This window comes from Helianthus annuus, chromosome 4, assembly GCF_002127325.2.
Source record: "Helianthus annuus cultivar XRQ/B chromosome 4, HanXRQr2.0-SUNRISE, whole genome shotgun sequence".
Taxonomy (NCBI): Eukaryota; Viridiplantae; Streptophyta; class Magnoliopsida; order Asterales; family Asteraceae; genus Helianthus; species Helianthus annuus.
In genome coordinates this window covers 77,341,450-77,367,994 of record NC_035436.2, presented here as the reverse complement: position 1 = coordinate 77,367,994, position 26,545 = coordinate 77,341,450, and the positions used below count along the sequence as shown (strand labels likewise).

General features: G+C 37.8%; 1 protein-coding gene across 1 annotated transcript; it reads left to right on the top strand.

Moving 5' to 3' along the window:
• The first annotated feature begins 22,515 nt into the window (after window positions 1-22,515).
• Window positions 22,516-25,735, top strand: LOC110908216 (zinc finger CCCH domain-containing protein 66). Its single transcript, XM_022153127.2, has 2 exons — window positions 22,516-22,671; window positions 23,696-25,735. Exon 2 carries the CDS (start codon window positions 23,700-23,702, stop codon window positions 25,443-25,445), a length of 1,746 nt encoding a protein of 581 aa, XP_022008819.1. The 5' UTR covers window positions 22,516-22,671; window positions 23,696-23,699; the 3' UTR covers window positions 25,446-25,735.
• The last annotated feature ends 810 nt before the right edge of the window (window positions 25,736-26,545 follow it).

The following is a 26,545-nucleotide window of genomic DNA, read 5'->3' as shown; positions in this document are numbered from 1 at the left end:
AATGCCTCCATCTCTCTCTCTAATTGAGTAACTCTTGCATTAGAAACTCCCGTACTTTTTGGGGCCACAACCGGATACTTTTTATTCCTATCCAATTGTACTTGTCTCTTTGAATCCGCCGCAACAATCTCTAAGTAGTCCCAGTCCACATCCACATGATTCCTCAAAAAGGTACCCCCGGTGGTAGCCTTAATGTCTTGTCTATCTTCATTTGAAATCCCATCATGGAATGCGGTGATTAATTCCCATCTTTGAATACCATGGTGAGGAAAATTACAAGTCAATTGATTGAACCATTTCCAAGACTCGTAAAGAAGCTCACCCGGTAACTGTTGGAACTCTCTAATCGCTGCTCTCCCCGACTTGGTTCTTTGCGGGGTATAGTACTCTTCAAAGAATTTTTGCTGCAGCTCTTGCCATGTATGATATAACAACCCTCCTAGATAATTTTTCGACACCCCTAATATATATTAAAATGTCCCTATATGTGATGCGTGTTAGTGTATATATGTTTTTAAATATATATTTAAGCCCTTTTTACACTTTTTAGCCAAGTTTTAAATTTATAAAACACGATATTTACTAACACTAAACACACATATGGGCAAGTGCACCCATCGTGGACGTAGTATAGTGTTGGTAAGATACCGAGGTCGTCCAAGGACACAAGAGCTTTTAATACCGGTTTATCCTCAACGTCTAATCAAATCAAAAAGTTAGAAAAATGTTTTAAACTAAGAAAAATAAAAACTAACTAAATGCTGAAAAAGAAAATAAAATAAAAAACAGATAGACAAGATGAATCACTTGGATCCGACTCGTGTATTAGTATAACCTTTGATTATTTTCGCACTTTTGCACTTGTTTAAGAGATTATCTTAGTTATTGTAGTAGGCCCCTCTTTTGAAGGCGACGTTACCCTCAACCCAGTAGTTTGAGTCAGCAAGGATACAATCCTAAAGGGTCGGATTATTGAAAGATAATGAATTAAGTTATTAATGCAAATTATGGTAGGCCCCGCTTTTGGCGGTGACGTTACCCTCGACTAAGTAGTCTGAGTCAGCAGGGATACAGTCCTAAATAGCCGGGTTATAGTATTAATAGTAGTTAGCTTATGAGGGGGTCAAAGAGTTTGGATCCCCGCCATCCAATACCTATAGGCATTGAAGGGCGGTCCTATTAAATTTGACCCAGGTCCCAAGCAGGACCTCTAAACGCTGAACAAGGGCAAGACCTTTACCACACCGTTCCCTTAACCCCCGACCGGGTAGCCAACATACCTCCATATAGACCGTGGAGATATGAATGGTGAAAATCTTTTATTTTATATAGACAGTAAAATAATGCCAAGACACCACGGACAAACGATAAGGAAAGATCACCTTCAACATAAGTAACTAGTTATTAAAGTCATTAATACAAAACCAAATAAAAAGTGCAAAAGATTAAAAATAAAAAGTATTATACTAAACACTTGTCTTCACCAAGTGATGTAAGAGACTTAGGCAAACATGGCCTTGATTGTCAAGAACTCTTACGATCAATCTTGGATCCCGAGACGACTCACACACTCTATGATGGACAATGGATGATGGTGGTGGATGATGGTGTTATGGTGGTGATGGGTGGTGGATGAAGTGTGAGAGAGGTGGTGTGCCAAGGGATGAGAGAGAATGAAGCCAAGCTCCTCTATTTATAGGCTGAACAGAACGCTGGACACGGCCCCGTGTCCGCTGGACACGGCCCCGTGCCCGTCTGACATTCTCTCTCCTCATTAATTGTAATTGCGAATTACAATTAATGCGCCTGCTGTACTTTCAACACGCCCCCGTGCCCGCTGGGCACGGCCCCGTGGTGAGCAATGGAAGCTTCTATTGGTTTGTCTTTTCTGCTGCTTCCTGGGCACGCCCCCGTGTTCACTGGACACGGGGCGTGTTCAGACTTCTGTTCTCTTCTCTTTGTCTTGGGAGGTGCCGTTGAGGGTCCGGGCAGTTTACTTTTGTTCCTTTTCTTGTATTTATGGTAGAATTAGTGGTCTTTTTGCTTCTTTTGTGATTTTGAGCTCATTTCATCCTGAAAATACAAAAGGAAGACAAAAACACTCTTTTTCCAACATTAGTACTTAAAAAGGGTTAGTTTTATGCCTTAATTGATGTGTTTTATATGTTGCATTTTACACACATCAAATACCCCCACACTTGAACTTTTGCTTGTCCTCAAGCAAAACTCTTTTAATGTGGCTTACACTCCCAAATGGAATAGGTAGAAGAGAAGTTTTTTAACTTGTCCTAGAGTGTCGGGAATCCAAGGTTTGTATAGGTTCTATTTTTATTTTATTTACAATCTTATTCGTCATGGTTTATTTTGAACTTTTCATAAGATAAACTACTTATTTGGGCATAGCATGCCTTATTAAAATTCCATTTATATACAAGTTCACATACCTCACGGGAGATCACTCAATCACTCGGCCGAAGGTGTATATTTAAGTGAATCGCTCGAGAGCGGCACGGATTTACATTCTCCATATGCTTGCCAAGCGATCAATCCTCCTCCTTTTTAACTTTTTACCTTTGTAAATATCAAGAGGTCTTTTGGGGTGAAGGCTTGGGTTTAAAGGTGGGTGGTTGGTTAGTGGTTAGTAAAAAGGGCGAAAATCGTAACAAGTGTCGGTTTTCGTGAAATACCTTATTTTTGGTGACATTTATTTTTGAAGTATTTCTCCAAACAAGCTTTTTGTAGCTTATGTTTGTTTTTGACTTCATCATTTTTTTTTTTTTTTTTTGATCACCATAAAGGGTATGTTTATGAAAAACCGAGTTTGTTACTAAAATAAAGGTGAAAAAATGAAAAAAGTTTTTGGTGGGTAAAAAAAAATTGTTTTGGGGGTAATGAAATGAAAGGTTTAGGCTCAAAGGGGTTTTCTAGGGGGATTTTGGGTAGGTAAAAAAAATGAAAAATAATGGTTTTGAAAGAAAAATAGTTAGTCCTAATGCCTCCATCATTTACTTACTTGGGTTTAAGTTGGTAAGGACCGGGAATGTATCGTCGTGGCAAGTTCTAGATTTGTAAAGACCGAGCGGCTATTCACACAAGAAACGAAAAATGAGCATTTAATCTAAATATGTGTATTTTTATGCTCAATAAAGGCTCAAAACTCACTTTTTGTGGGAATGGGTTTTTTAATGTGATCAAGCATATATAATCGAATTTTAGCTAGACTTGTTATACCGTTTCATAATTTTCTTATGTTAGTTCTTTTTATCACGACGCTATCGGTTGTAAGTTTGTAAAAATATAACCCTTTTATAACTTGTTATTCCCAACTTAAACTAAGACAAGTAAATAAAAAAAATGAAAAAGTTTTTGAAAAAAAATTTGGGGTGTTTAGCGGTTCCAATAGAGTTTTGTGTAAGGCTTGTTTTAGGATTTTGCAAAATTCCAAGGTTTTAGCATCCCCCCCACACTTAAATTACACATTGTCCTCAATGTGTCCAAAAATAAAGTTTTTTGGTTGATTAGAATATGTAAAAGTGTGTTTAAAAACAAAGATTTGTGTTACTGGCACTCTGGACACGGCCCCGTGTTGACCGGGCACGGCCCCGTGGTCAAGTGCCAGTAACAAAAATTATAGAAGTGAAACAGAAGCCTGGACACGGGGGCGTGTTCGCTGAACACGGCCCGTGTCCAGTTACCTGAACTGGGTGATTTCCTGCAGGGGGCTCAGCACGGGGCCGTGTTGATTGGGCACGGCCCGTGTTGAGCCTTCTGTTTTGGAGATTTTTGTCGGTTTGTTCTGTTCTTCTGCATGGTTCCATTTTTTTCTCATTCCCTTTTTCATCCATTACCACCATGAGTGTGATTTATTCTGCAAAAACTTAAAAGATTAAACTAAACTAAGGATAGGTCCGCGGAATGCCTCCGTGGTGCGCCACGTTTATAAGGGTCCTTGGCTAGACCCAATTCCCGGTCACACGTCTTTTGATTGGGGTGCCTTGCCTCCCAAGTTACACCGTCGGAGAGCGGCATCCAAGCTTGAGTCGATAACCTTCATGTAGTGGATCGGGTCGTCATCCTCTATTCTTTTCCCAACTCCGAACTTTACCTCATCGTCCCCATATCTCAAAGTTAGTGTCCCGTCATTCATGTCCACTACTGCTTGTGCGGTGGCAAGGAAAGGTCTCCCTAGAATAAGAGGGACCTCGGTGTCTTCCTCCATGTCGAGTATGACAAAGTCAACAGGATAAACGAATCTGCTTACCCTTACCAAGACATTCTCGATGACACCTTGCGGGAACTTGACCGATCGATCCGCGAGTTGTATGCTTATTTTTGTGGGGCTTGTGGTTCCCAAGCCAAGCCTTTTGAACATTGAAGAGGGCATGAGGTTAATGCTAGCCCCTAAGTCGGCCAAGGCATTGCGAACGGGAGATTCCCCTATTGAGCACGGAATCGTGAAACTTCCGGGATCGATCTTTTTTTCTGGTAGTTTATTGAGCACGAGGGCAGAGCATTCTTCGCCTAAATTAACTAATTGCAAATTTTCAATTTTCTTTTTATGTGTAAGGAAGTCCCTCATAAATTTAGAGTATTTGGGCATTTGGGTTAGGACTTCGATAAAAGGAATATTGACATGCAATTGTTTTAGCAAACTTTCGAATTTTGCGAATTGCTCGTTGGTTTTTTGACGAATTAACCTACCGGGGTACGGAACCCGAGGAGCTTTGGTAGGCTCTGTTAATGGGGGAGGGTCCTTCTCCTGCAGATTTGTTGGCGTTGATTCTTCCGCGGCTGGAGGTACTTCTGCAGGCCCTACGGTCCGGTTTCGTAGCGTGATGAGGTGAACTTGCGCCTTCGGGTTGGTTTCGGTATTGCTGGGTAATGCGCCTTGTGGTCTTTCGGAAAAATTTTGAGCTAGTTGATTTATTTGTTTTTCTATGTTTTGAATGCTAGCCTGTTGATTCCTAAAGTTTGATTCTAATTGTAGGAATCTTTCCGAATTTTTCTTGTCAGTGTCAGAGACGAGGCGAGATATAGTATCTTCGAGCCTTTCTCTTCCACTTTGTTGTTGAGTGAAATTTTGTGACTCATTTCTTGATTGCTGAAAGTTTGTTCGTTGTGGTTGTTGGTTACTACTATTGCCGGGCTCCCTCCAACCAAGGTTTGGGTGGTTTCGCCATCCTTGGTTGAAGGTCCCTGTTGGAGGACCCGACGGCCTAGGTCTATTATCAATGTAGTTTACCATTTCTTGTTGATCGTCCGTTTCTTTCATGCAACTCCAATTTTCATGTGACCCACCACACCCCTCACAAGCCATAACCGAGACTGTTTTTGTCATTTCTAATTTTTTTATTTTTGAAGAAAGGGCCTCGATTTGGGCTTGTAAAGAGGTGCTTTCGTCTACCTTATGGGCGCCCGGGGTGATAGTTTTATTTCCCCGGGGAGTGTGCCACTGAAAATTGGTTTGAGCAATTTCCTTAATCTGATTATATATTTCGTGTGGGCGTCGATTACCTAAAAGTCCCCCGGAGCTAGAATCAAGTGTCTGCCTAGTATGTGGCAACAACCCATTGTAGAAAGTGGATACTTGTTGCCATATTGCGAGGCCGTGATGGGGACACTTGCGTAATAGCTCCTTGAACCTTTCCCAAGTTTCATATAAGGATTCCCCGTCCTCTTGTGAGTATGTGTTAATTTCAGCCATTAATTTAGCAGTTTTAGAAGGAGGGAAATACTTATATAGAAATTTTTGGGCTAGTTCATCCCAGGTGTTTACCGATCCAGCTGGGAGGGTGTTGAGCCAGGCTTTCGCTCGATCTTTTAGTGAGAATGGAAACATACGAAGGCGGATGGCGTCGTTTGATGCTCCATTGATCCGAAATGTATCACATATTTCTAAGAAATTAGTTATATGTAGATGGGGATCCTCGTCCGCGAGCCCGTGAAAGGTTGCGGAGTTTTGGAGCATTTGTATCAAGTGCGGTCGAAGTTCGAAGTTATTGGCTTCGACATTCGGGGCATTGATAGCGGCGCCGAGATTACCTACGGTGGGCCGTAAGTAATCCATGAGGGTACGTTGGTCCGCCATTGGGGGTGGGTCACCCGAAACTTTCTCTTGGTTTTTGGCTTTTAACCTTTTTCTGAGAAAGCGTTCGGGTTCTTCTAATGGTTCCTTTATGTCTTTATTGGAACTGGAGCTCATACACTATGCGAGGTTGGCGTCGGGTTCCAAGTCCTGCAATAAAAACAGAAAAGAATGTTGGTCAGAAGGTTCACCACGGCCCCGTGTCGAGCGAACACGGCCCCGTGGTCGGAGGTACAGTGGTTGTTTTTCAGATCCCAGTTACTGGAAGTTGGACACGACCCCGTGTTGCACCGACACGGCCCCGTGGTCAGCCTTCTGTTAACTTGAAAAACAAAAACTGCCAGTAACGTTGCTGAGCACGGCCCATGTCCGACCAGGCACGGCCCCGTGCTGAGCTCTGCAGAAGCTGAAAAATCTAAAAAAAAACTAAAAATTAAAGAAAAATAAAAAAATGATTAGGCCGTTGATTCCTAACTTTCTTAAAATCCTTGTGTCCCCGGCAGCGGCGCCAAAAACTTGATGCGTGTTAGTGTATATATGTTTTTAAATATATATTTAAGCCCTTTTTACACTTTTTAGCCAAGTTTTAAATTTATAAAACACGATATTTACTAACACTAAACACACATATGGGCAAGTGCACCCATCGTGGACGTAGTATAGTGTTGGTAAGATACCGAGGTCGTCCAAGGACACAAGAGCTTTTAATACCGGTTTATCCTCAACGTCTAATCAAATCAAAAAGTTAGAAAAATGTTTTAAACTAAGAAAAATAAAAACTAACTAAATGCTGAAAAAGAAAATAAAATAAAAAACAGATAGACAAGATGAATCACTTGGATCCGACTCGTGTATTAGTATAACCTTTGATTATTTTCGCACTTTTGCACTTGTTTAAGAGATTATCTTAGTTATTGTAGTAGGCCCCTCTTTTGAAGGCGACGTTACCCTCAACCCAGTAGTTTGAGTCAGCAAGGATACAATCCTAAAGGGTCGGATTATTGAAAGATAATGAATTAAGTTATTAATGCAAATTATGGTAGGCCCCGCTTTTGGCGGTGACGTTACCCTCGACTAAGTAGTCTGAGTCAGCAGGGATACAGTCCTAAATAGCCGGGTTATAGTATTAATAGTAGTTAGCTTATGAGGGGGTCAAAGAGTTTGGATCCCCGCCATCCAATACCTATAGGCATTGAAGGGCGGTCCTATTAAATTTGACCCAGGTCCCAAGCAGGACCTCTAAACGCTGAACAAGGGCAAGACCTTTACCACACCGTTCCCTTAACCCCCGACCGGGTAGCCAACATACCTCCATATAGACCGTGGAGATATGAATGGTGAAAATCTTTTATTTTATATAGACAGTAAAATAATGCCAAGACACCACGGACAAACGATAAGGAAAGATCACCTTCAACATAAGTAACTAGTTATTAAAGTCATTAATACAAAACCAAATAAAAAGTGCAAAAGATTAAAAATAAAAAGTATTATACTAAACACTTGTCTTCACCAAGTGATGTAAGAGACTTAGGCAAACATGGCCTTGATTGTCAAGAACTCTTACGATCAATCTTGGATCCCGAGACGACTCACACACTCTATGATGGACAATGGATGATGGTGGTGGATGATGGTGTTATGGTGGTGATGGGTGGTGGATGAAGTGTGAGAGAGGTGGTGTGCCAAGGGATGAGAGAGAATGAAGCCAAGCTCCTCTATTTATAGGCTGAACAGAACGCTGGACACGGCCCCGTGTCCGCTGGACACGGCCCCGTGCTCGTCTGACATTCTCTCTCCTCATTAATTGTAATTGCGAATTACAATTAATGTGCCTGCTGTACTTTCAACACGCCCCCGTGCCCGCTGGGCACGGCCCCGTGGTGAGCAATGGAAGCTTCTATTGGTTTGTCTTTTCTGCTGCTTCCTGGGCACGCCCCCGTGTTCACTGGACACGGGGCGTGTTCAGACTTCTGTTCTCTTCTCTTTGTCTTGGGAGGTGCCGTTGAGGGTCCGGGCAGTTTACTTTTGTTCCTTTTCTTGTATTTATGGTAGAATTAGTGGTCTTTTTGCTTCTTTTGTGATTTTGAGCTCATTTCATCCTGAAAATACAAAAGGAAGACAAAAACACTCTTTTTCCAACATTAGTACTTAAAAAGGGTTAGTTTTATGCCTTAATTGATGTGTTTTATATGTTGCATTTTACACACATCAATATGTCCTAAAATATACCCCGTATGTGAAAACCGAGCCCAAAATACATTATATAATTAAAAATAAAATAAAAACAAGTTTTTATGGTCTCTCGTGGGGCACGTAAGCCATCCCCTTGAGCTATGCGGGCCGCGACAGCTCGAGACCAGGGTCGCACCCTGAGATGCCACGTGGCATAACGTGTGTGGAGTCTATGTTCCGAATCAGAAACCCTAGGGACTACCCGAGGGAGCCTCGCGGGCCGCGTAGCCCTTGGCTATGTATTACGCGAGCCGCGTAGAACTCGAAATCAGGCCTTATAAAAAGAGGGCATCGGCTTCAGTTTCCGATTGCTCATTTCCTTTTCTTTATCTCGAATTTCTTAATAGTAGAAGCTATTCTCGGATATAATACCCCCCTCCTAAATTACGAAGTTCTGCTCCGTTGTAAGTATCATAACCCCGGTTACGTATTAGATACGCTACCCGATTGATCCAGGGATCCGTAACGGCTGTCGTGGTTCTGCCCGACGTAGTCATTGGAATGCCGTCTCGGGGAGGGTATCGTTAATATAAATATTGGGTTATTATACTAACGCGTATACATTTGTGTAAATTATAGATAATCATCAGGAAACCCTTAAAGAAAACCTAAGACAGCAATGTGAGTAATCTCCTTTTTGCAAATTGTTTTTACAAAACCTCACCTAAATTAAATTATATTAAACAGTTATTGAGTATTTGTATTCTACAATTATCGTCGGTATGTTGGGGTTTTCTATACAAAATTTGTTACTGCCTTGCGAGGAGTAACATAACCACAAGTCAGGTTGACAGTACCGTGGGTGGTAATTGAATAAATGGAAACAAATGTAATTGCGCGACCGCCCTCAATACTGTACAATGGTCTTTATTAAACTTGATTAAACTGGGATTCACTCACCAGTATTTCCCACTGACAAAATGTTTTTAAACGCGTTTCAGGTAACAAAATGTGAAAGCCAAATAGAAGCCAGCTGGACATCATGAAGGCTTGGAAAAGTGGCAATAAAGTTACCTAAAAAAAATAAAGAGATGTTTTATTAAATAAAAGAGGGTTTATCCCTATGAAAGTGTGTGTACTTGAAACTTGGGTTTTTCCCATGTGTTTAATATATTAAAAGCGTGGTATTTTACTATGATAAATTATTTCCTAACTATGGTCCTGATGTAATTTCCGCTGCCAAAATGGATAAAAACAGATACCACCAAAACTGGTCGCGACCACCCGGGTTTGTTAGGGGACGGGGGTTGCGACAGAAGGTGGTATCAGAGCTAAGCCACTGATTCAGCCACAGAAGTGTTCTGCTGACACCAAAAGTTATCTAAAGTGTTAGGAAATAAATTATGGAACTATGTGCATATTTGTATTTTATTGTTGTGTGTTATTTGACTATCTGTTAGTTTACAGTATGAGCGACCAAGGACCATCCGACGCGTTTCGTCAGTTGTCTGGTTCGCCTAGAAGCGAAGGAACCTCTTCACAGCCTGCCCTCTCAGGGTACTCAGCTGATAATGAAGAAGGGCTATTCGTGTTTAAGGCTCAGTCTGAAGAGCCATTCCCTCCTAAAAAGAGAGGATGGTTTAGTAGGGGAGCGCATGAACGTAGGAAACGAATGAAAAAGTTGCAACAACAGAGAGTCCTAGCAGCCGCTAAAAGAGAAACAGATGCCCATGCCCAGGATATGTTAAATAGGAGTTTAGCCAATTTCCATATCCTAGCCACCACAGCAGCCGACCCTAACCTGGAGCAACTGACAGCACCCCAATCACTACCACTGTTCCCCAACCAGCCAATGTAAATCGAAAACAACCCAGAAAATCAAGTTGAAATGCATGATTTTAACCCAGAGGAGATACCTAGGGTACCAGCACCCAATCCCTTAGACCCTGTTGGACCCAGTATGGCCTAAACAATTTCTTTTCATGTAATATGGCAAGTGATTTCAGTAGATGTGAAAAGATGTGCGGAAATGGAAATCAGACTTTCAAGAAACATGACCTACAGAATTATCAAGTTTATATCACTTTGAAACAAAATAGTTTAACAAGGTGATTGTAAGATTATTATCTAATACAAATGAATCTTGAATTCTGTGGGTGAGAAGGGCAATAGAGTTTGGGTGTTTGTATGTGAATGCTAAGCTTCAAACTCAATTCTCTTCTGCTGGTTGAGCCTTCTATTTACAGAAGGCTGGGTGCATGAATAAACAATAGTTTATTCATGCAATAAGTCCTGCAAAAAGTGGCCATTTGACATATACATTGAATCCTACATTCAAGTTGCCTTTTTCATCATGAGATTCAATAATGTCAACTTGCTTCGGTAAGTGTGGCAGGATAGAGCCAATTTCAGACAAGTGGGGTATTTCATCAGAATTCTGATGAACCATTTCATCAGAATTTCTGATGAACAAATCATCAGAAAACTCTTGATGATCAGAATCGTTAGAAACTGATTATATTTTATCAGAAATATCATCAGATCCACCAGAAGTGACCTTTTCTGATAATCCAATTCAGCTCTTGATCAACTTGAGATTCTTTGAAGTAGATGTTGTGCATTTCAGTTGTCCTATCTGATCTTCTTCTTCTTGTTGTGATCTTCAGGACTGTTATCTCTTCATAGATCCAGTTGATTGAGATTTTCTTCAATACTTACAAATAAAGTTTCCTAACAGTTTCCCCTTAAGTATTGTAAGAAAATGAACTACCTTATGAATATAAAATTTCCAAACAGTGGAAACATAATACTTGCAAATTTAAACCAGTTGCTGAAGTTTTTGAAAAACAAATTACAAAAAAGATGAAATTCAAATAAACAAGTTCTTCAATTCAGCTTCACTCTCTTGTGCACATCCCCTATTTTTAACTGTTTCTTTTAGGAGATATATGTATTGCAGCTCACATACATGTCTTTGTACCATTCTCTTGCTTGGATCCATTCTTCAATCATTTGCTCAATTTCTTTCATGTGTCCCTCCAAGTTCTTTTCTGTCTTCTGAAGATGTTCTTGTCTTTTGTTCATGGTTTTCATGATATACTTCAGAGTTTGATTTGAGTACTTGCAGATATCAACACTTCTGAACAGAGATTTGTTATTCTCAATATCTCTGAAGATGACACCATAGTTGTGAATGTTAGTTTTGCTTGTAATGATATCTCCAGATCTTGCATCTTCCAATATTTCTGAGGGAACTTTTGTCTTTGGTGGTCTGATATACACCTTTTTGTTGTGTACATGCTCAAAATTGATGCATAGATCAAAGTCTGAAAAAGTTATTCTTTCGAACAGTAGTATTCCAGCCTTTGATATGCCATTTAATGCTCTTTTGACCTCTTGGTTATTTTTTATTTCCTTTTCATAGTAATCCTTCATAAACATAATGTCTATAGGATGCAACTGGTCAGCTATTTCTTCATCAGTCACCATTTGTTCTTCCCCATTCTTTCTTAGAAGTGTATATCTGTTTTGTACACGAGTTCCTCAAACGTCATCGATTGCTACTTTCACTTCATTCACTTTTAGAACTTTCTTTACTGGATTCTCATTTTTGGTGTGAATGCTACCTGGATTTCTTTTAATCCTTTCATTTCTTAAAGCCAGTCTGACAGGAGACAATGGTCTTGACAATTCATCTTCTTTTGTAGAGTAATAACTCACCAAATTGTACTCAGGGAATATCATTACATCCCTGGCAATCTCTTTGACCATGACAGACTGAGTCTCAGAGATTTTTCTCTTAACCACCTTTGATTTTCTTGATGAATCACCTTCTTGTTCCCATTCATTCATTGTTTGTATATTAATATATTTACTTATGGCTGAGTCATCAGACAATGTTGGATTTGGGACAGATGCTAGCAATTTCAAATTTGTAATAACTTGAGGTTTTGCAGTTGCTAACCTTTTCAGCATTTCATCTTTTGGGACATTTGGGGGTGGACCCATCATTGTGGTTCCAGCTTTGGTGATTGGTGTGGTTGATGATTGTTGAGGAGTTGATTTTGGAGCTTCTTGATGTGAACTTTCAGTAGGAAATTCTTTCATGAGTTCTTTGGGATCTACTTTGGCCAATTTTGCAATGTTAAATTGCATCTTCTCCATCAGTTGTTGCACCTCTCTTACCTATTTTCAGTTGCTGATTATGTTTTTCTGAACTTTTGTGAATTCAGCTTGAGCTTTCATCTGAATTTCAGACCATTCTTTTGACAGCTTCTCAAGGGCATCTGTGATACTGTTGTTACTTGCCCTAAGTATGGTAACTTCTTCTAGAACTCTGTTTGAACTGCTTGACTTCCTTGATTCCACAGCATTTGCAACTTGTGCCTTGATGTTTTCTATTTCTGTGAGGATCATATGGATCTCTGTTACAGATATGTTAGATTTTGGTGCCTTTTCTTTCAGCTTTTGGATAGACTTTAGTGCTTTAGTGTTTTCTTCAGTTTGTTTCTTCATTTCTTCCACTGATTCTGACAAAGTCTTTATATCAGCCCTTTGACCTTGTATTTCTGACAGCAACATATCAAGTTTTTCTTTTACTGGATTTCTTTTACAGACTTTGAAACACTTTCCAGCATAGTTTCCAGATTTTCTTGATTCATAGGTGTTTTAGGGATATTTGGAACAACAGATGTTTCTGCTAACTTTCCAGCTGCAAACACATTTGCTGTTGTTTTGGAAATGATAGGGTCACTTTTGGCTTTACCAGATTTTGGTGCAGCTTTAAGTTTACCAGAATCATCTCCACCAGTGATGAGAAACTCATTTTCATCCTGGATTTCCTTATATCCTTGAATCATATCAACATATGATTCTCCATAAGTTTTTGGGGTAAACAAATTTCCTTTAACCAGATTTCCTTGATCAGTTTCCTGACCTCTATCTGTTGGGATCTCATCCTCTTCCTCATTTTCTGATTCAGAGTTGAGATTAATGGCACTAGTAACCTCCTCATCAACATTAGTTGTTATGTATTCTATCTTGTAAGAAACATTAACTGAACTTTCTGATTTTGTTTCTTTAGTGTGAGAGTCAACTAAGACAATGTTTAAAAGAGATGTACCAGCAATCTGAGATTCATCATAATTTATGACTTCAGTAGCTTCAATTGTAGCAGCATGTTTTTCTCCAGCAATTTGTGATTCAGCATAATGTTCTTGATGAATTTCAAATTCATGATGAATTCCTGCTTCATGAATCCGTTGACTTTCAGCATGTTTTTCTAGTGAGTTAGCTATCTCCATAATTCTTTTTCCTCCTGCACCCTCTGTTTTTGATGGCGAGGACTTCTCATTATCTCCTTTTTCTGTTGATGAAGAACAGCTCACAACTTCTTTGCTGGGCTCTTCTATTTGAGAATCTGATTTTGTCAGAAATTCTTCATGTTGTGTTATGTACAGTGAGTCTGGTGCAATGAGGCATAACATGCTTTCTGGTAATACAGGGGTATCTTTGTCTGATTCCCATCCATGATTGGAACTCCAGGCCTTCATGGTATTTGAACTCCGGACTTCTTCCAAAATTGGAATTTCTATGTTCCTTGTAGCAAATGTTTCAGAGATAAAAATAGAGATTAACCTTGGATATGGCAGATGTGAGGTTATTCTTCCATTTCTGGTGATGATTGATCTTTTAAGTAGGTTGAAAATTTCTGACCCATAATCAATTTTGAACCCAGTTATGAGTCCATACATGATTGTCAGAATAGCTTGACTGATTTGATCAGTTCCTCCTATCTTTGAGGTGAGACAGTTGTTTAGCACTTCCATCATCACTTGCCAGATGGCTGGCAATTCACTTCTTCTAATTTCTCCAATTTTGTTGATATCCTTTTTCTTGTAACCAAGCCCAATGATGAAGCTTATTAATTCTTCTCTGTTTGGAGCTTCAATGTAACTATCAAGAATAGGTAGTTCAAGCCATTCTCTTACTCTTGCAGGGGTTAATGTTACAAAAACACTACCCCATACATGAGCAGAGACCTGATTTTCTTCAACCTCATTAAAAGTGTGAACAAATTGCTGTAATAGCTTTTCTGGTACTTCTCTCTCTTTTGTTAGAGCTCCTGAGATTGGACAATTCATGAGATACTCTATCAGAAGTTGACATCTTACATCATATTCTGAATGCTCTGTATTCATCAGCAGATTGTTTTCTTTTATTGGCAGAAATTTTGTGTCTTCAATGAAAGGTACATCGTGTTGAACAATTGGGATGTTGAGGTTTACTTCGGCCATTGTTGAAGTTCATGAATTAGGGTTTGAAATTTAGGGATTTTGGATTCTGAGTGAGGAACATGGAATGTTTTGGTTTGAAGTTTTTTTTTTTTTTTTTTGAAGAATGTGTATGATTTTTGAATTTTCTGCTAAGTGAGATTTATATAGTGAGGGTTTTAGCAGAGAGTTGTGGGTTTATGGAGTTGAGGGGATATGGAACGTGTCATGTAGTGGCGGTTAAAGGATCATTAATTGTCTTTATTACCGTTAGATCGTGTGATGTGAGTTTTGGTTCAGAATATAACCGTTGGATCGTGGGTATTAAGACTTTAATGATGATTAATCGTGTAATCGTGGTTTTGCCCTTTTAACTTGTTCCTTCAATTTGTAGTTTCTTCAATCATTCTTACACGAAAGTATTGCACTGATTTTGATTGGAGAAAACTATCGGTTCTATGACACCTTTTCATCATTGTGGACCCCATTAGATAGGAGGTCCAATCACCTTTCTTCATATGTATCCTCTTTTCTTTGTAAGTCAAAGTCCTATTCTGATGATGTTATCAGAAAGTCAACATAAATTCTGTTGAAAGTAAGTATTGTATTTTGTTCTATCTTCTGTTGGCCTTTTAGATATGGTCAACAGAAGTTAACAATTTTCAACAGAATTTATTGGTTGAGTTTTCCCCCTAAACTTGTGATTCTCTTCAATAGATTTTTTTTTTTTTTTTTTTGAGATGAGAGGGAATGAGATAAGATCAGAAGACTCACATTTGTTTTTCTGGTGGCATCCATGTCTCTTGGCTTTTTCTGATATTTTCTGAAACATTTTATTATCTTGAAGTTTTATCAGAAAAATTTTAGATCCATTTTTGAATTATCAGATTTTGCCTTCTGTCATCAGAAATTTAGAGTTTTGTGTAAAATATTTTTGTCTTCTTTCTCATATTTCTTTACCCATTACCCAATCCATAAGTCAGTCAATCAAGGTAATATAAGAAGCATACATTATAAACATATTAACGAGCAAACTAACTACACAAACAGGATGCAAACAGAGAAAGACCTAGTCAATATCTATGCCTTCATCATGTTCCATTTCCAGGAGCAACAACAGATCAGTTATCAACCCATAGTTTTGGTTGGTGGGTACAAGCATGCTGAGACCCATGTTTTCTTGAAGTCTCATATCAGCTCTTGGATAACTTGCAGGAATGCCTGCAAAATCTAGCTGGCTTGTGATTATCTTTGTCAGAAAACGAGGATACATTAAAAATGGCTTGCCTACCCACATGTTGCTTGCAAAATCTCTCATTAGATAATAAGAGAAATTGTAAGGTACTTTGAGTACAAGTGCCAATATAGGCTCCATCAATCTAAGAGACACTTCATGATGATTGATGGCCTTCTTTGAAAAACATGCACCCATCTGTGTGACAAGATATTTCCATGGTTTGATAAAGCCATGTTTGTTCATTGCTCGTTGTTGGGTTTGTGTACGGTAGCCCATTTGCCTTAGGACATCATCCTTCCGAGCCTTTGTGAACGTCAGGACGTCATTCTTATCATTAAGTTGAAGAGCTGTCCTGATGGTGGCTTCATTTAATAGAATTTTTTGATTTAGCACCTCACTCTTGATGGCCATTTGTGCTCTGTTCTCATACTCATATAATGTTGCATTTTCCAGAAGATTTGAAGAATCTCTGGATGAACAGTTATATGAGCAGTGAGGGCATAGTTCAAGTTACTACTCATGAGCATTTTGAGCACAACTTGACATCCTTCCCATTGAGGACCTTCCAGATTGGTCCTCAATCTTAGATTATGATATGGATATTGAACAAGTGGGAAGCATTCATCTTTGATGGTATTCATTTTGTGTGTGTGAGAAAGTATGAGGTGAAAAAGAAGTGTGAAGATGACAGATTTTAACTCAAAGTGGTGATTATTTATAGCAAACTTGATATTTGCCATAAATAGAAGCTACCAACTTGTAGATTTTCTTCACCGCGATGTCTGTTATTTAATGATTATCAGAGGACAGAAAGTATAACAGAGATAAGTTTCTTCTCCACTACATTTGCATTAAATGATCTAGGCGGCCAATTTCTGGTAATTTATCCTGATTGCCTACCAATATGTCGTTTCAATCTTCTTAACACATGATGGGGTGTAATTAATGAAGGAGAGAGAAAGTTTCATATTTAACGAGTTCCCAGAAATTTTCTGTTAAATGACGTCACTAGCACTAAGAAAGAAAATATTATTATTATCAATAAACCTTTTTTATAAATAATGTGCAGTTAATGAATATGTTGTCAAGAGATATGAATGATAAGGATGATGACATGCAGTAATTTGTTTTAATGATCTTATGATAATTTTGATTAACCAATCATATTTTTTTGATGATTCACCAGAATTTTTGATGATTTGTCAGGTGTTCTGATGTTGCATCAGATTTCTGATGATGTCATCAGATTTTCCGATAAGTTATCAGATTTTCTGGTTATTTATCAGATATATGATTAAAACAGCTTTTCAAGCATTTTTCTTGTGATAAGATTATTTAAGAGATTTTTATCACAGAACTGACCATTGCTTAGCAAATTATACTTTAAGCCTTTAACATAGACTACTCTTTCAATGGTCAAGCATCCATACCTGATACATCTGTATCCCATGATCCTCCCTTTCACTCCATTTCCAAAGTTCACCATTTTACCCAGCTTTGAAACAAAGTTGCTGAGTAAGCTCCTATCCCTAGTCATGTGCTTGGAGCTTTCTGAATCGCAGTACCAGATCTGCTGCACATGATGGTCCTGAAATGAAATGGTTAGAGGGTTTTAGGTACCCAGGCATGCTTGGGTACTCTTTCCGATGATAGTTTAGTCTTATTACTTCTTCTAAATGACCTTTCATCAGAATTTCTGTTATATGTTGAGCCATAAACAGAATTTTTCTTTTTCTTTTGGAGATGTTGTTGAACAAGCTTCAGTATGTCAACACACATACAAGATTCATCAGAAATTTCTGATATACTTTCTTATGATGGAATGATGGGATAATTTTGAAAAGATGAGTGAACTGCTTCTGGAGTTTTTGCAAACTCTTGATTGCATTCACTTCTTTTTGGTTCAAAGTTGGGCTTATCAAAGGAATATTCAGAACATGTTGATTTGCAAGTTTCAGAATCAGATTCTGATGTAAGTTTATCAGAAATCTGTTGAGTTGCTTTTACAAAGACAGTGGGTTTGCTATGATCTGTTCTTACATAACCCAAACCCTCTCCTTTGTTCTTTGGAGTGGACTCAATGAAATTTATAAATTCTTTTGTTTGTTGAAAACCTCTTACATTAATTTCTTTATCATTGATTTTCTTGTAAAGATCTCTTCTTTCATTTTCATAGAACTCGATTTTAACTCTTTGATCTAAACTTTGGTCTATTAGTAATTGGTTTTCAAGAATAATTTTATTCAAAGTCCTTTGTAACTCATCAGATTTTTTTACCGTCTGATTCATGTTTAACTTGCAGGTTTAAGAAATCTGACATGAGCTCATTTAGCTTGTGTTCAAGATCAAGATTGTCTAAACTTACCTGTTGTCCTGAAGTTTCTGGTATGTCATCAGAAAGTGCCATGAGACAGAAGTTGGCCATTTCTTCTTCTTCTTCATCAGAAGAGTCATCAGATAGCTGTGTATCAGTCCCAGCAATTAAGCTGACTTACTGCTGCTGCTTCTTAGCTTCCTCAAGCTTTTTCTCATAGTAAGTAACATCTTTCAGCTTCTTGGTCTTGCATTCTGATGCATAATGACCTCTTTGCTTGCACTTGTAGCACACCACCTCAGCCTTCCCTTTATCCTTAGATCTAACTTCTTCTTTAGATCTTCCATCCATCCTCCCTCTATCACTCCTCTGGTATCTCTGGCCTCCTCCCCTCAACCTCTGCTCAAATGTTTTGGTGAGCAGTGCTATAGCTTCAGCAAAAGCTGAAAAATCTGATGATGTATCAGAAATTTTATAACTTTGGCTGTTTGAAGGTTGTGGATCATTGGAAGTAGTTGGTCTTTGTGGGTTTGAGATAAGAGCTAAAGATCCCCCTCTTTGAACTGTTTCTTCAAATATTTCTTCCTCTCTGGGGATCAAGATGTTGTATAAGTCATGAAGACTCATGTTTCCTAGTTCTAAGGTTGAGGACAAAGTCATGGTGAGACTTCTCCATTCTCTAGGTAAAGCATCAATAAATTTTATGTTTCTTTCATCATTTGACTTGGTTATACCAAATTTCTTTAGCTCGTTTAAAAGTTTTGTAAACCTCTTATATGTATCATTTAATCTTTCATTTGGCAAACTTTTAAACCTTTCATAAGATGAGACATTGTTTGTTCTCTTGTTTCTTCTCATCCTTTCTCCTCCTTCACAAAGATTTTCCAACTGATCCCATATTTCCTTGCCTGATGTACATACATCAACTTGTGAAAATATATCATTGGGGATGGCCATTATTAAGAGTGATTTTGCCCTTTCATCCCCAGCCACCTTTTCCTTGTCTTCCTCACTCCAAAGTGTTTCACTTTTAGGAGCTCGGGAGGCAGGGATAGCAGGTGATTGGTCAGTTGCTGGAACTGCTGGTATATCAGTCATTGGTATATGTGGACCCCTTTCAATGGATTGGAACAGAGCTCGGTCATGACCATTTAGGAAATTGACCATCCTGATTTTCCATTGGGGGTATTCCTCTCTGACCAGAGTCGAAGGTTTGGATATAGAACCAATGTTAAAAGTATTATTCCAGGATTGAAAGCTGGCCATATTTAGAGAAAAGAAGATGAGCGATTGATCATTTGAAAATAGTTTATTCAATTTGCTCTGATACCAATTGTTGGACCCAGTATGGCCTAAACAACTTCTTTTCACGTAATATGGCAAGTGATTTCAGTAGATGTGAAAAAGATGTGCGGAAATGGAAATCAGACTTTCAAGAAACAAGACCTACAGAATTATCAAGTTTATATCACTTTGAAACAAAATAGTTTAACAAGGTGATTGTAAGATTATTATCTAATACAAATGAATCTTGAATTCTGTGGGTGAGAAGGGCAATGGAGTTTGGGTGTTTCTATGTGAATGCTAAGCTTCAAACTCAATTATCTTCTGCTGGTTGAGCCTTCTATTTATAGAAGGCTGGGTGCATGAATAAACAATAGTTTATTCATGCAACAAGTCCTGCAAAAAGTGGCCATTTGACATATACATTGAATCCTACATTCAAGTTGCCTTTTTCATCATGAGATTCAATAATGTCAACTTGCTTCGGTAAGTGTGGCAGGATAGAGCCAATTTCAGACAAGTGGGGTATTTCATCAGAATTCTGATGAACAACTTCATCAGAATTTCTGATGAACAAATCATCAGAAAACTCTTGATGATCAGAATCGTCAGAAACTGATGATATTCATCAGATCCATCAGAAGTGACCTTTTCTGATAATCCAATTTAGCTCTTGATCAACTTGAGATTCTTTGAAGTAGATGTTGTGCATTTCAGTTGTCCTATCTGATCTTCTTCTTCTTGTTGTGATCTTCAGGACTGTTATCTCTTCATAGATCCAGTTGATTGAGATTTTCTTCAATACTTACAAATAAAGTTTCCTAACAGACCCAGATTATGACCCGTGGTGGGATGACAATAGGGATTGTGTGCAACAATACCCAATAGCAGAAAATGAACCCAAGATGCGGTTTAAGGGAGGAAATTGCTCTTCACATTTTATGTCACTATACTTCAGGTCACAATTTGGAATATTTAGAAAAGCAAGAAATGAGAAGACTTTCAATGGGTATCACATCAACTACAATCTAACTGCGAAGAACTCACTTTATTGGATAACGAATAGGTCCAAATTTTGTAATATCAATTGGAATAGATGGGTAGATTTCAATATTCGTGATGTAATCTTATAATTGTTTTGTCAGGTTTTTAGCGGCTTCCTGTCCCATCTTCTATATTTTATATAAAAATTATGGCGTTCAAAAAAAAAAAAGAGAAACTAAAACCTTACTTTATCCCGATAAAAAAGAGTTAATCATCATCTCAAACACCATAGTACATGTACATTTATGATTTATTACAATGATGGCCATGGTGTCTCAATAGTCCAATAGGGTTCCAAATTCAAAATCGCTATTAAACAATTACACTGAAACACTTCAATAAAAAAACGTAACAAACCATATTACAGAAAATTAAATTGATATAATTCATCAAACTATTTCAACACAAAGATTTAAGTACGACCTCTTTTAAACCCAAATTCTATTCTAATAAATTTACCTAAAATAATAAGAAATAATCAACACAAAGATTTAGTACGGACCTCTTTTAAACCCAACCCAAATTCTATTCTAATAAATTACCTAAAATAATAAGAAATAATATTTCTATACTAATAAATCAAAATCCTTTTTAAACATGTGTCATTTCCGTTTTCTCACCTTATTTTCCTATTTATCTCTTATAAAAAAAAATAAAAGATAATAATTTTAAACGAAAAATAGATAAGAATAAATATCTGTTTTCTATAAATAATTTTAAATTTAATTTATTTTGTTTTATTTTCTACTCTTAAGCAAACTATAATATTAAATAAGTTCATTTATCCGAATATACCAAACTCAAAAGCTTTTTATTTGTTAGTTAATTATTATAAAAGAATTATTATTTATCTCCAACTTATTTGTTTATCCATTATTATAATAACTTTATAACTAATATAACACATCATTAAGAATTCATAATACTTTGTTTTGGGAAGAAAACCAAATTCTAAAGAAAAATGTTATAAACATACCAGAGGGTCTTCTCATCACTTACACATCTGATCTTATTTTCTTCTCTTATTGACTTTATCCACCATAATATTCTTCAAAATTCCATACAATTTAAATATTATAAAAATAGAGCTATATATGCACCTACAAACGATGTTGTACATGAGTTAATGATCGTTTGCTTACACTATTTTTTGGCGAAGAAAAAGAATATCTAAGTTTTGATAGTTTATCAGAGTTAGAGTATCTTCATAATAATTTTGATGCAAATTTATACTCATCTGATGTCAATGGATTTAGACTTTTAGGCTTGCCAAAACATAAATCATTACTAAAGGTTGATGTTCCAATAACGTTGTTATGAAATATTGATAAAAAGATATGACTTATGCAATGGAACCCGATTACAGGTCCTATGAATGGCAATCGTGTTATTGAGGCACAAATCTTATTTGGAAGTAAAATTGGCACTCTAAAGTTTATCCTTAGATTTCGATTACTATCGTCAGACAAAATGACTCTGTTTATATTGAAATGAAGACAACTTCCTCCCCCGTATATTTTGCCATTACAATAAATAAAAATCGAGGATATTCACTATGTAAGGTTGGTTTGTTTCAAAAAGAGTTAGTCTTTACACATAGCCAATTATATGTAGTATTGATCAAAGTAAAAAAATTTCAGTTATTTAAACTTGTGTACACATTATTAAAATTATATAATTTCTATTTTAAACCTGTGTAATACAACGTTTTTTTTTGAAAGTCCAACATAAGAATCGTCGAGTACTCCGTACGCGACACTCATTAGCCGAAAGGTAGCCCGCGACAGCCCAACCTGCACGCACGGAACCCCTAGCCCACCATGCCACCAGTTCCAAGAAAAACCCAACCTTACATCCGCCCAAAGGCACAACAATGTAAAGCCGGTAAAATCCAGATGAATCAAGAATCAAACTCAAAACTCAAAGCCAGGGTTAATAATACAACGTTCTAACAACCTAAGAATATACTACACAGCCGGTGTGAGATATTTTTCCATTGGTAATTTACCACGTGTCACACCAACAAAAATGCCGATTAAGGAATAAATTTGTTTCTAGAATTTTCCAACTCTTTTCCAAATTTAAAAACCTCCAATCTCCATCTCATTTTGCATTTGCATTTGCATTTGCATTTGAGTTTCATTTCGGAGGGAAAAATTTGTAACAAAGACGCCTTTGTGTTCCTCTTTTTTGACTCACAAATTCTTCTCTGCAACCAACTTTCCCGCAAACTCTTCAACTTCTGGATCAACTAATCAACGTATGTTGCATCATGTGTCTCGATTGTTGTAAATTCTCTCTGAATATGTGTTGATTTCTCTGAATTTGTGGAGAAACTAGACCTAATTTGTTTGTTTAGTGGTTAACTTTTCAGTTTTGAGTTGTTTATATTGATGAGTTGCTTGTAGTTAGGGTTTGATGATTATAATTCTACAATTGTAGCTTCGATTGTTGTAAATTCTGTGTGAATACGATGTTATTTCTGTTGATTTCAGTTAATTTGTGAAGAAATTTGACCTACTTTTTTTGTTTAGTGGTTGATTTTTCAGTTTGATTTGATAAGCTGCTTGTAGCTAGGTTTTGATGATTGAAATTCTGCTGTTGTAGCGTTGATTGATGTAAATTCTGTGTGAATTTGATGTCCTTTGTGTTGATTTCAGTTAATTTGTGGAGGAACTAGACATAATATGTTTGTTTAGTGGTTAATTATTACGTTTTGAGTTGTTTATATATAGATGAGTTGCTTGTAGTTAGGGTTTTAATGGTTGAAATTGTGTAACTGTAGGAATATGTGTCAATTTGATCTTCTCTGTGTTGATTTCACTAATTTTTCGTATAAATCAGACCTAATTTGTTTGTTCAGTGGTTGATTTTTCAGTTTTGAATTGTTTAAACAGATAAGTTGCTTGTAGTTAGGGTTTTTATGATTGAAATTGTGTAACTATAGGAATACGTGTACGTCGATTGTTGTAAAGTGTGTGTGAATTTGATCATCTTTGTGCTGATTTCGTTCGGTTTGCGGAGAAGTTAGACCTAATTTGTTTGTTTAGTGGTTAATTATTCAGTTTTGATTTGTTTATACAGGTGTTAGGGCTTTAATGATTGAAATTCTGTAATTGTATGAATATGTGTACGTCGATTGTTGTTAAATGTGTGTGAATTTGATCTTCTTTGTTGAGCTGCTTTATTTGTTTGTTTCCTTAATGATTTTTCAGTTTTGGATTGTTTATACTGATGAAGTTGCTTGTAATTACGGTTCTGACAATTGAATTTTGTAATTGTAGGAATATGTGTACGGGGGATTTGATTGCGGACCATAGTAACGGTCCAAAACATGATATAACCGTAACCGCTGTTTCAGTTTTGCTTGAATTATCAGCGGCGGATAATCTGGAACAATTTAGGTCATTGGTTGAACAAGAGGGTTTGGATGTTAACGAATCTGGTTTGTGGTACGGTAGAACGTTGGGTTCGAAGAAGATGAAGCTCGAGGAGAGAACGCCTCTTATGATTGCTTCCATGTTTGGTAGCAAACAGGTTTTGAACTTTATTCTAGGGTTAAACGGTGTAGATGTTAACAAATGTTGTGGTTCAGATCGGGCAACTGCGTTGCACCTGGCGGTTGCTGGTGGTTCTACTTCATGTGTTGAGGTAGTTAAGCTTTTAATCGATGGTTCTGCTGATACGAATTGTTTAGATGTTCATGGGAATCGGCCCGTGGATCTAATCCCTTTTGCGTTTGGTTCTTCGTTCAATTCGAGGAGGAAGTTGTTAGAACTTGTGCTAAATGGTTACTCTGATGATCAAGAATTGCTTGTGTTGAATGATTTAAGCGATAACCTTGTTGAAGAACAAAAGGTTTCCCCAATTTTGATCAAGAAAGAGTATCCGGTTGATTTGTCACTACCCGACATGAAAAACGGGATATACAACACGGATGAATTTCGGATGTACGCTTTCAAGATCAAACCATGCTCGAGAGCGTACTCTCACGATTGGACCGAATGCCCGTTTGTTCATCCGGGCGAAAACGCTAGAAGACGCGACCCACGAAAGTATCATTACAGCTGCGTCCCATGCCCCGAGTTTCGTAAAGGATCTTGCAGGCAAGGAGATAATTGTGAATATGCTCATGGGATTTTCGAGTGTTGGCTTCATCCCGCACAGTACCGAACCCGTTTATGCAAAGATGAAGTCGGGTGTAGTAGAAAAGTATGTTTCTTCGCACATAAGCCCGAAGAGCTTCGACCTTTACACCCGTCCACTGGCTCTGCCGTACTTTCTCCTCGATCGTTATACGATGTTTCATCGGTTAGTCCTTTTTCTATCGGCTCCCCATCAATCATGGTCCCTCGAAGCTCCACACCACCGATTACTCCCGGAGCTTCATCTCCTCGAAACACACTTATTTGGTCAAACCAGTCTCCCCCGACAACGAAAGTTCTCGGTAGCCGGTTTCGGATGGCACCGAGTGGTCAAGATTTGGATCTTGAAACTGAGTTGATGATGGTGGATCGTTACCGTCAACAGCAGTTGATCGATGAGCTTGCACGCTTGTCTCCACCATCTAGTTGGAACAACAACTCGGGTTTTCCCAGCGAGTACTTTGAAGAATACGAAACAGTCAACGGGTCAAACCGAATTAACCCCTTACACCAAAGCATGAACTATTCTTCTGGACTTCCATCTTCACCATTGAGGATGTCATCATTTGGAGCTAATCAGATTATGAACTCAAGAGCCGCTGCATTTGCAAAGCGGAGTCAAAGTTTCATTGACCGTGGGGCGGTCAACCGTCAGTCTGCGTCATCTGTAATGGCGCCTTCCACGCTTTCAGGTTGGAGCTCTCCTGATGGGAAGTTAAATTGGGGCATACAGAAAGACGAGCTCAGTAAGTTGAGGAAATCCGCTTCGTTTGGCGTGCACAGATCACCGGATCCATTGTCGATACCGAATAATCAAGATCCCGATATTACATTTGATGATGAACAGCATTTTTCACCGTTGTTGGATCAGGAGCAGCTTGTTGCTTGATTATGACAACATTATAACCCTTTTAACATGAATTCGCATTCTTATTCTTGCGAATTTTGACGCGAAATTCGATTTGTTACAAGAAACTTCAGAAGGTTGAAAGCATCCATCTGATGATAGTCTGTAAGTTCAATTTTTGTCTATGTATTTCATTGTTATTGATTTCATTTTCAATAAGTTAAAGACAGTAATCTGTAGACTTGATCTAGAAGTCTTCTATTTAATGGTGTAATATGCCACTGTTTTTTACAATTTATATATGATTAATAATATGATAATTGATGTTTGTACTGTTTTGACTTTTTGATTCTCATGTATCAATTAAATGACACTTGGAGTGTGTTGAAGGTCTACATGACATGTTGATAGAGCATGAAATCAAAGAGCCAACCACTTTTGTGATTCGAACCTGGGTTTTAAAAAGCGCGCCTGAGGCGCGAGGCGCACTAAGGTGCAGGCCTCAGCACCTCAGAGCACTTGAGGCGTGTTTTTTTCACAAAGCGCATTTTTTGGGTTTTTGAGGTCTAAGGCGCGCCTCATGTATTTTGGGTGTTTTTAAGCATGAAAGTGTTCTACAATGGGTTTATTGGCTTGTATATGTAGGTAATATGATATATAAACCTTATTATAACTATATTTTGGATAAAGGATGCTAAAAACCTATGGGATATACATAAAAAGTTATATAATCTTCTTGCGCCTCGGATACGAAAAGCCCACCGCTTTTACGCTTGGCGTCTCATTTTTAGAACTCATCGCTTTTGTGTGTGTCTCGCTTTTTAAAACCAAGATTCTACCTTGTATAAACTAATCACTATTATTAATTAATAATATTTTAACATTTTAAAACAGAAAGCGCAATGAAGTAGAAAATATACTAAAAATCTTTAAGATCTTAACTCGTAGATAAATTGTTTTGAGTAGATGGCATAAAAACCCGCACATGACGGGATATATCGGAACCCAAAATATTCAGGACATCTATAATATTGTACTATTTTATGTGATACTATTCGAATAATAGAAAACCGATGACACATCGTTTACATGCATTGAGATTAGAAGAAGATAATAATAATATATTACATAATCTTAAACAA

Excerpts from the sequence above, each read along its gene's own strand:
- LOC110908216 (XM_022153127.2), top strand. The coding sequence starts at position 23,700 with ATGTGTACGGGGGATTTGATTGCGGACCATAGTAACGGTCCAAAACAT.